Below are 9,687 nucleotides of genomic sequence, written 5' to 3' on the forward strand. Positions count from 1 at the left end.
CAGGACGTGTATAGATTGTTGTGATCCAAGCTCTCTTAATCAGTCTCGTCTGTTTGAATCCAAACACCATCTTTCCGCACGTGTTTCCAATCGAAGAGGATGTTGGGGACATGCGAAATCTTGTGCCATTCCTTCCCGACCTCTTTCTGGCACTGCCTTACCAAGGTGCGGGATTCTGCACGGATGGACAGATGTTGCAGTGGCGTCATTTTCAGAAACTCTGGTAGTGTTTCAAGCCTTTCACAATCGTCAATGATCAAGGTGCGTAGACATGGCATGATTTTTGTTGTCGTCTTTGAGCAACATCCTTCCCACACTCTCCACTGTGGATTTCTTTCAAAATAAAGGTATTCCAAATTCGGAAATGAAATGACCTCTCGATCGGCTTCAGTGATTCCGAGGAATTCTTCACCCACCCTACACATCTTGGGAAATCCCTTTAGTTCTAGTTCCTTAAGTGATGGCAATTTCCCAAGCGGAGGTAAAGTCTCGCAATTCATGAATTCTAGCAAGGTAAGACAGGTGAGATTGGAAAGAGACATCATCCAAGCGGGCCACGCGGTGAGACCCAAGTAATTCTCAATTTCCAGAGATTTCAAATTGGGATGTGGATGAATGGAACTCAGGATTTCGGTGTCGTTGTGATTGTTGCTATCCCTTGTGAGTCTGAACCACAACTCCAACTTAAGCACATGCGGTTTGCCATTGAGGTTCAGCTTCGCGACATCATCCACTGTCAACCCTGTGTTTCTTCCACACACTTCGATGCTTAGAAGCCCTCGAAACTGAAGGTGTTTCATTGTGATTAGATCTCCAATGTGTAGATAGGATCCCCTCTCCTTGGGCACCACTATCATATCTAGACTTTGCAAACCACTTATTTTTCCTAACCCTTTCGGAAGCCCCTCTAACTGCCCACACCCCCGTATGTAGAGATGTTTTAGGCTGACTAGTTTTGAGATGCAATCTGGTAGTGCTTTTAGGCTACGGCACCACGCGAGTTTCAAGGTCTCCAGATTACAGAGGTCGAATAGTTTCTTCGGCAATTCTTCCAACACTCCATTACTCGATAAGTCTAGATATCTCAAGTGTTTCAATAGACCAATATCCTCTGATAATCGTTTCAAATAGCAACCCTCCAAAATCAAAGTCCGAAGACATGTAAGTTGAGAAAACACTAACATCTTTCCGGAGTCCCATCTTCTATGGAAGAAAAGCGTGCGCAATTTGTTCGCATTTCCTAATGAAGTACAAAGAAACACTTTGAGAGTCAAGTGATGAGTGTTATCTTCTACCAGTATCTTCTCCATTCCGTCATGTTCCATATAAACGTATTCATCGCCCGTCAGAAAATGGGCAAAATCATGAACTATGTCATGCATTTTGCACTCAACGCCTCCAGTATACTCATCCTCTTCGATTTCTTGAAAAAACGACCGCATAGCCAAAGTCTCGAAACAATCTCGACCTAGTTTCCACGCTTCTACTCCTCGGCCTAAATAACCGTGAGACATCCACATCTCGATTAGTTCATCTCTCTGTATAACATGGTCTTGAGGAAACACCGAACAAAACAAAAAGCAGCGTTTTTCCAGCGGTGGAAGATCGTAGTAACTTAGCAGAAAAGGAGCAAAAACCTCCTTAACTTGAGCATCGTTTGACTCCCACAGTTGACTACCCAAAATGTCTTCCCACTGACTCGTCGTCTTTTTAAACCGCACAAGACTTCCAAGAGTTTTAGCAACTAGAGGCGAGCCTTTCGACTTAGCAGCGATTTCCCGGCCGATAGGTTCTAATTGTTGACGCTCCTCGGGACTCATCTCCATGAACGCCAATTGGCTGAAAATCGTCCAACAATGCTCTCCACTCAACTTTCCTAGACTGGTTGTCTGGTTCGTGGCCACTCCCATCATCGTCGCAACTTCTTGCTTTCTCGTGGTCACTAAAACCCGGCTTCCTCTACCCCCTTTCCTAAGAACCTCTCCTAAACTCTCCCATCTACTGTGGTTTTCAAGCCAAACATCGTCCAAGACAATGAGAACTCTTTTTCCCTCAATGGACTCACGAATGCGTTCGACAACGGCATTCAGTTCAGAGCTTTGAGTAGAGCTTCCAAGGCCTTCAGCGATCGCTTTCGCGACCTTGATGTCGTCGAAAGGATCGGAGACGCACACCCAAGCTCGCTTCTCAAAGTGGGACTTGACTGCCTCATCGTTATAAGCAAGTTTGGCGAGAGTAGTTTTTCCGAGACCCCCCGGTCCCACAACAGGGATGATATGAAGGGACGATGTCCCATCATCCTCATCGGTACTGCTCTCGCACAATAACTTGCTCACCAAAACACTCTTTTCCTCGTCTCGACCGTGTACTTTGGTCTCGTCGACGTGGAAGGTTGTCTTAAGTGGCCTAGGCCTCTCAACAACAGTGTTTATGTTGAGATTGTACCTATTTTTATTGTTGAAAATCCTAGTCAACTCTTCATTCAGCTGCTTGATTTTGAGAGCAATATCACGGTGCATAACGAGGCGACCGACTTTGGTGCAAGATAAGCAAGAGAAAGAAACCGGAAAACACACCTTCTTGTCTTCTTCTTTCTTGATCTTGTACTTGAGAACGGTCGTGCTCCACTCGTCGAGAACGTTCTCCATCTCCTCCGAAGCGGTGTTGAGCTTCTTAAGCCATCTTTTCACAGCAGCGTCATTCAGTTGCTTCTGCTCAGCATCCTCAAGAACAGCTTGAATGTCCTCAAGATTGCTCTTCAGCTTTTCGACATCTTCTTTGACTCCTTTCACCAGCTTGATCTCCCCTCCGATTCCATGGATTGCCATGGGAACCAGAGTCTCAATTAGCCCCGAAACTACAGCTTCAGCCATCTTTCAACTTTGGAATTTTCTTCACAGCTCAACTCACTCACTCACTCTAATGCTCACTCAAAGGTTGTGTTTTAGGGTCTCTCTCTGCTGGTGCTCGTTCTTGACATGGCTGATGATATTTATTGAGTCATGGTGGGCCAGGCGAGTCATCAATCCTCACCAATAATGTCTGAAATCCAGTAATGTTTTATTACCGCTGCCATGTTTTCCTTTACAGCTAGTATCCTTGTCTTATTGACCTTGTCATTGATTAGCTGTGTTGAATAGCCTGCATATTTACAGGTTCTTTCATCTTTTTATTTAATGAGCCTGGAAATATAAACACGACTTTTGAATGCAATATATATGTTCACACTCATAGTGGGGTCAAGCACATGCTAATAAATAAATGAGTGAACACGACTTGTCAAAAAACTTGTACTATAAACATTGTCTCTATATTAAATAATGCACAGAACAGTGGTGGTTATTCTATTACTATTACAATAATTAAGAATGGGTTTTTGACCATTGTGAGCTACCATGCTATGAGCCTATGCCACATTCCCAAGTTTGAAAAAAAAAAAAAAAAAAAAAAAAGAAGAAAAGTAAATATGAAAGTTGAAACACGGTTAAAATTAGTAGACGATAGCATCTGCTAATATTCTCGTGTGAATGGTGAAAGATTATTATTGAATAAATTCGTAGAACTAACATCTTTCTCGTTAAAGCTGTATGAACGCGTTAAGAAGACCTTAAATAGGATCAAGAACAAGGTTCAAAATACCGTTTTCGTTCCCGTTCGAACCTCTCGATTCAAGAAAAATCGAGACGCCGACGGAAAATTAAACGGAAAAAATATGGAAAAAATCAATTGATATGCCGCTTAATTTCCATGGAAACCGAACGGAAATAATGTTATATAATATGTTAAATATATATGTATCTTTCAATTTTTAAATTTAAAATTTATCCTATTAACATTTTATAATCTTCAGTACATGATTGGTTTTACTCCAATATCATATCAAATACTCTCGTTAATTTCAATCGCAACGTATTTATACCCAATACATATATATATAGTTATATATATGTATATATATCTGTATAATTTATATGTGACATTTTTTTTATAACTTAATTCATAATATTTATATTTCATTATTTTATTTTTCTTTTTATATTGATTTATATATTAAAGTTTTCTATTTACATATCTTATATTAAAATTGTATACAATGTAACAAGTTGTAAACTCGATCCATTGGTAAAAACTTCTGCACTCAAGGTGTAGGGCTTGAGTTTGAATCTCATATATGTCAAATTCTCTCAATTTTTAATAAAACGACGACAGACTCCGAAAATGACAGAAAATCGAAAAACGAAAACAAGACAAAATGAAAAAAACTGCTCTTCGTCGGCCGTTTTTGCTCCGGCACACATAAGTAAGGGATACAATAAATATGGGCTAGTGAGTATTGATGACAAATACCCCACAACCTTGGATTCTTGTAAAGAAAAAGCACGTCATACTATTTTATTACCACTGCCATATTTTCCTTTACAGCTATTGTCATTGCTTGTTTTATATAGCCAGCATTTATAGGTTCCTTATATTAGGGTTATACAAAACCAAACCCAAAATCAGATGAAACTAAAAATCGAACGGATTCAAAATTGAAAATCGGTGCCACGTTTTATAACCAAATTCGGATTCAGATAACCAATTCAGTTTAAAAAACTAAACCGAATATCGATTTTTAGTTTTGAAAAAATTTGATATTAGATATTTAACCGATTATTTTTTATTAAAAAAATAAATAATCACGCTATGATTGTATTAGTCATTTTTACTTGGATTATGATCATTGTAGTAATTTTATAACTATGAATTTTATGAACTAGATAGCCGATGTTTTTAAAACAGTTTTAAAAGTGGATCCAGACTTTAAAGAACCATGTAACCAAATTTTGAAAATCGGATAATAAAATGGATATTGGATTTAAGAAATTGGATAACCGCATATTCGGATAGCTAAATTTTGGTTTTGGACTAAGTTGGACCAATAATTGGACCAAATTTTTTAAAATATAAAATTTGGATTCGAATATGAAAAATGGCCAAAACCGAACTGAACCAATCCAATTTTAAGTATATGTAAGATGAGCTAAAAGGGGTTAGTAAAAATTTATGTAAAAAATAAAATTTAAAACTGATAAAATATACTTGGTTAATATTTAAAGCGATTTTTCGACCTTTAAAAAGCGACTTCCCAACCTTTTAAAGGACTTTTTTTTCAAGTGATGATAGAATTGTATTGGATACGCATTTTTTTCTCACTATAGTGATAGATAAATTAAATTTAATATGTATGTTTTAAAATATAGTTAGTTCGCGTACATTTGATTCGCTCTATATTTTAAACATTATTGAATTGGTTGAGCTATTAAAATAACTTAATGATGCTCTGTACTATAGATGATAATATTATTTGGATTAATTTTTATTTATATTATTTAGAATCTTTGTTCTCCCAAAATTCAAGGGTTAGAAAGTTGTTGTTATTTACTTTTCCACATTTATTATCATCACAAAATCCTACACTCACTAAAGTTTTCAATCTTCTATCCGCTCCTTAATGAAAATAAGGTTTCCGATCATTAAGGACCAGAATTTCGGTTGATTAGAAGTAGAAGCTTCATTTCGGTGATTTTCGGTACTATTCACGGAATTTGGGTTTATTACGTTACGCCATAAACTTTTCGTTGTAATAATCATGGGCATCGGTTGGAAGTGGAATTTCTACTTCTAATGACTGAAAAATCTGGTCCTTAACGAAAAATAGGGTTTCCGATTATTAAAGACTGGAATTTCGGTTTATTAGAAGTAGAAGCTTTCTTCCGGTGATTTTCGGTACTATTCACGGAATTAAAAAAAACCTAAAATATATCTAATCATCCAAAAAAAATGGATGAACAGTATTGCAAATTTTAATTTCGTTAACTACCAGAACGAAATTTCGAGTTTCGTAAATAGTGTTAGAAGGAAAAATGTTATAATTTTCTTTAGTTCCGTTTTCCCATGATTACCCTACAGGTTGTGTATTATCAAATCCGACTGCAATATAGAAATCGATTTGGTCACCGGAAAACAGAATCCAAACTTGCGGCATGCCGCCAAGTAGAAGACATAAAAAAATCTTTGTTTGAAGTCTGAAATTTAGGTCTTCGTAGCATTATTTTTTTTCCATTTGCCTTTGAATTGTTTGTTGTTCTTACTAAAACTAATTATTGCCTCATTCTGAGTGAGCTTTATTTACACTGTAAATTTTATATATGAACGAAAAATGTATTCCTATAAAAGAAAAAGATTCATTTATATTACTATTATTATTATTATTATTATTATTATTATTATTATTTAGGGAGATTCATTTAGATTATTACATGTGTTTAAGAATGCGTGTAATATATTGACTATTTGTTTTTTAAGGGATGTTTGGCTTTGCTCCCTGATTAAAAGAGTTTGGCTTTGCTCCCTGATTAAAAGAAGATTGTCCAACTTTTATGTAAATGATTTTAGTTTACGTTTAAAATTAAAATTACTTCTAAAAAAGTAAAGTACCAAAACATGGCTTTATTTTTAAATGTGGTGTCACAAAATGCTTGGTTTATCAAATTTCCCAAAATATATATTTTTTTCCATTGTACTAGTGTGATAATCTCCTAGGAACTAACAATAAATTGATTGAGGTCCATATTCAGTTTAGTAATATTTTTGTGTACACAGGCTAGCTAATTAAAAAAGAAAAAGAAGAAAAAAAGCTAGCTAATTAAAAAAAAAGCTAGCTAATTGACATTTCGGGTGACTTGAAGCCCAAGCATGTTGATTATTACTAAAAAAAAATATTAGTAATGGTCATTAATGACAAGATTTTCTTTCCGTGGTAACCAGTGCCATATGTTACAAATTGGACAACCACAGCTGTTGGATCAAAAGCAATCTAACGGCGATGAGATGAATAGTGAAGTTAATTGAGCCGCAGCCTATTCTTCTCTGCCTCGTCGCTAAACCCTGACGGAGACGCAGCTGTTGGATCAAAAGCAATCTAACGGCGGTGGTCAGGCTATAAGCGAGATTCACTGGGAAAGAAGCAAAGCCCCGTCAAAGAACGAGTATGAACCCTGGAAACCAAGTGAAAACCCTAAAATTAGGGGTGTTATCAGGTTGGATTAATCGGTTTTTTCTTGTACTATCGATCCGAATCGCTAAAATTAATTTTTTAATTTTAAAACTCAAACCAACTCGATTGAAAGGTAAAACTACACCAACCCAAAAATAATCGGATTGGTTTGAGTTGGTTTTTTTGAATTATAATTCTCTAAATGACTTTATAACTTGAATCAAAATCATATAAGCATGTTATATCTAATATATTATGCCAAATAAAATCAAAATTTTACTTATTTTTAGAAAATTTACATATTAAAATAAAAATTACACATATTTTTAATTAACAATTCTTCATGTATTCGCAAATAATAAAGTATAATACTGAGTATTTTTTTTTATTTAATCATAATATTATTTAAAAAACGATTTTTTTTAACAATAGTACATATAAAATATTTGCAATCTTAAAAAAATTAAAGTATTAACACCATCGGGTTGGTTTGGTTCAACCCAATCTCACAATTATAAAAACGAAAACAACCCGAAACAATTGCGGTTTGGGTCATGTAATCATTAGAATTCTTGTGTTTTTTGCGTGTGATTGCTTTAATAGGATTAGAAGCCGACGAGATAACGGGCGTGTTTGGCACAGCTTTTTTAAGCCTGTTTTTGCTGTTAGCAAAAACCAAACTGCAATCTTACTGTTTGGTAAAACGGTTTTTAGAAAAAATTTCAAAAACGATTTTAAAAATTGTACATGAGTCACAAAAGCTAAGAATCTTAGCTTTTAGAAAAAGCGTTTTTGTATCTGATATAAAATTACTTTAATATCCTCACGTGATTATCCATAGCATTGTTAAATATTTATTTTATGTCTATTTTAGTCTTTTTTTCTATAATATATTTATTTTACCAAACGCTAAATTAGTTTTTGTTACCAACAACAACTGTTTTATAAACAGTTTACCAAACACTTTGTCAGTTTTTGAAAAAAACACTAAAAGCATTTTTTTTTAAAACAAAGCTGTGTCAAACGATGCCAACAATCCGACAATTACATAGGTTTGATAATATCATTGACAGGTGAGATTAGCTTACATAGAAGTAGTTCTTGTTGTTCGTACCCAAAACCCTTGATCCAGTGTTTTCTGGCGAAATTGTGACCTTAATTTTTCGTATTTGAAAACTTGTGTTTATTTACCGTTTTTATTTTATTTAATTTAGTAATCTCTTAATCACAACCTCTTGCTTCACTTTAAATCAATTCCGTTCTTTACAGAGTCTTCCTTCCGCTAAAAGCTTCGATGCTCTACACAGAGTCGGTGAAGCTTATGCAAAACACATGTTTGTGGGGAACGTCTTTCATTCCCACGGACGAAAACAGTTTGGTTTTCGAAAGGAGGTATTTTAGAATACCGAAACAGGTTTGGGTTTCGAAAGGAGGTATTTTAGAATACCAAAATAGGTTTGGGTTTTCAACTTCTTAATCTTTCTAGCTTCTGTATGATTTTTTTTTTCCTTTGAATAAAAAAAGACTCAGGTTTGGTTTTTTTTCTCTCGATATTGGTTTTCAAAGGACGAGGAGAAAGGAACAACGCAAGGTTGATAGATTTGAATCGTCATTATCAAAGAAAGCCAGTTCAGATACACAAATTCAGTTACAAACCAGTTTTCCCCTAATGAGCGTTGTCGGTTTTTTCTGTAAGTGTAGATGTCATTGTATACTATTTCTTATTACAAAGTTTTTAGAACTGTAACATTGTGTTTATAGTGAAATTGAGAGGTAATCCGTGTTTCCAACAACAAGATACTAGATCATATAGTAATATGAGCTCGTACTAATTGAATGTTACCTGGTTTTTTTACTGTGGCTAGCTTTTCCTGCCCTTTCCTTCTTTCTTGTTTCTCCAATTCCCTTAAGAATCTTGTTCTTTTCGGGGCCAACTCTCAGTGTATTACCATATGTTTTAACTTGTGTTCCAATTTTATTTATTTGGTGCTGACTGTGACACTGAAGCTAGGATAGTTGACACCCCATACATTCAAACACACGGTGACCTATTTTTGAATATTTTGTTTGAAATTTTTGGGGACTCGCTAAAGAGCGTAATGAGGAATCTCATTGAGATTTGGAGGTAAGTTATTCATTTTTTATTTTTGAAATCAGTTAATATATCTCTTTTAAAGTAGTCAAACTAGTTTTTCTAAAATGTTTAATGTTGTCTCTTTCTGTTGTTTATATGAGATTTTACTGAGATAAATTTCCAAGCAAGAGATAAATTTCCATTAGTGTTCATTTTATCCCATTTCTCGATCGTGAAGTTTTTAGAATATAGGACTTTATATGTTTCTCTTGCTTACCTGATCTAAAATTTTCACTTCCCTGCTAGTTTCTCTGACTATGGGAGCTCAAATTTCTAATGATCAGGTAAAAGTGACACGCGGTCAGAATTGGATGATATTATTTGACCATGACCCTGTATTTTGCTTTTTGCAAATTTTCTATGCTTGTGAATATCCAGCGTTGAAAAGGTTTTGTATTACCAAGAGAACAATAACATGAAAACTTAGGAATGTTTCGCATGGATCCAGTTTAATGTTTATTGGTTTTTGGAAACTGCAATTCCCATTTTCTCTTTGGTATTATATGTTTTTATA

The 9,687-nt window shown here is 35.1% G+C and overlaps 1 protein-coding gene across 1 annotated transcript; it reads right to left on the bottom strand.

Moving 5' to 3' along the window:
- Positions 1–35: 35 nt before the first annotated feature.
- On the bottom strand, positions 36–3,131 carry LOC149399070 (disease resistance protein RGA2-like). Its single transcript, XM_089612742.1, has one exon. The coding sequence runs from the start codon at positions 2,871–2,873 to the stop codon at positions 36–38; it is 2,838 nt and encodes a 945-aa protein (XP_089468868.1). The 5' UTR covers positions 2,874–3,131.
- Positions 3,132–9,687: the final 6,556 nt, after the last annotated feature.

This window comes from Urtica dioica, chromosome 4, assembly GCF_054948205.1.
Source record: "Urtica dioica subsp. dioica isolate 48M chromosome 4, U.dioica_male_clone48M_v1_H2, whole genome shotgun sequence".
Classification (NCBI taxonomy): domain Eukaryota; kingdom Viridiplantae; phylum Streptophyta; class Magnoliopsida; order Rosales; family Urticaceae; genus Urtica; species Urtica dioica.

Bases quoted from the DNA above. Each gene is read 5' to 3' on its own strand.
- LOC149399070 (XM_089612742.1), bottom strand. From the start codon at position 2,873: ATGGCTGAAGCTGTAGTTTCGGGGCTAATTGAGACTCTGGTTCCCATG.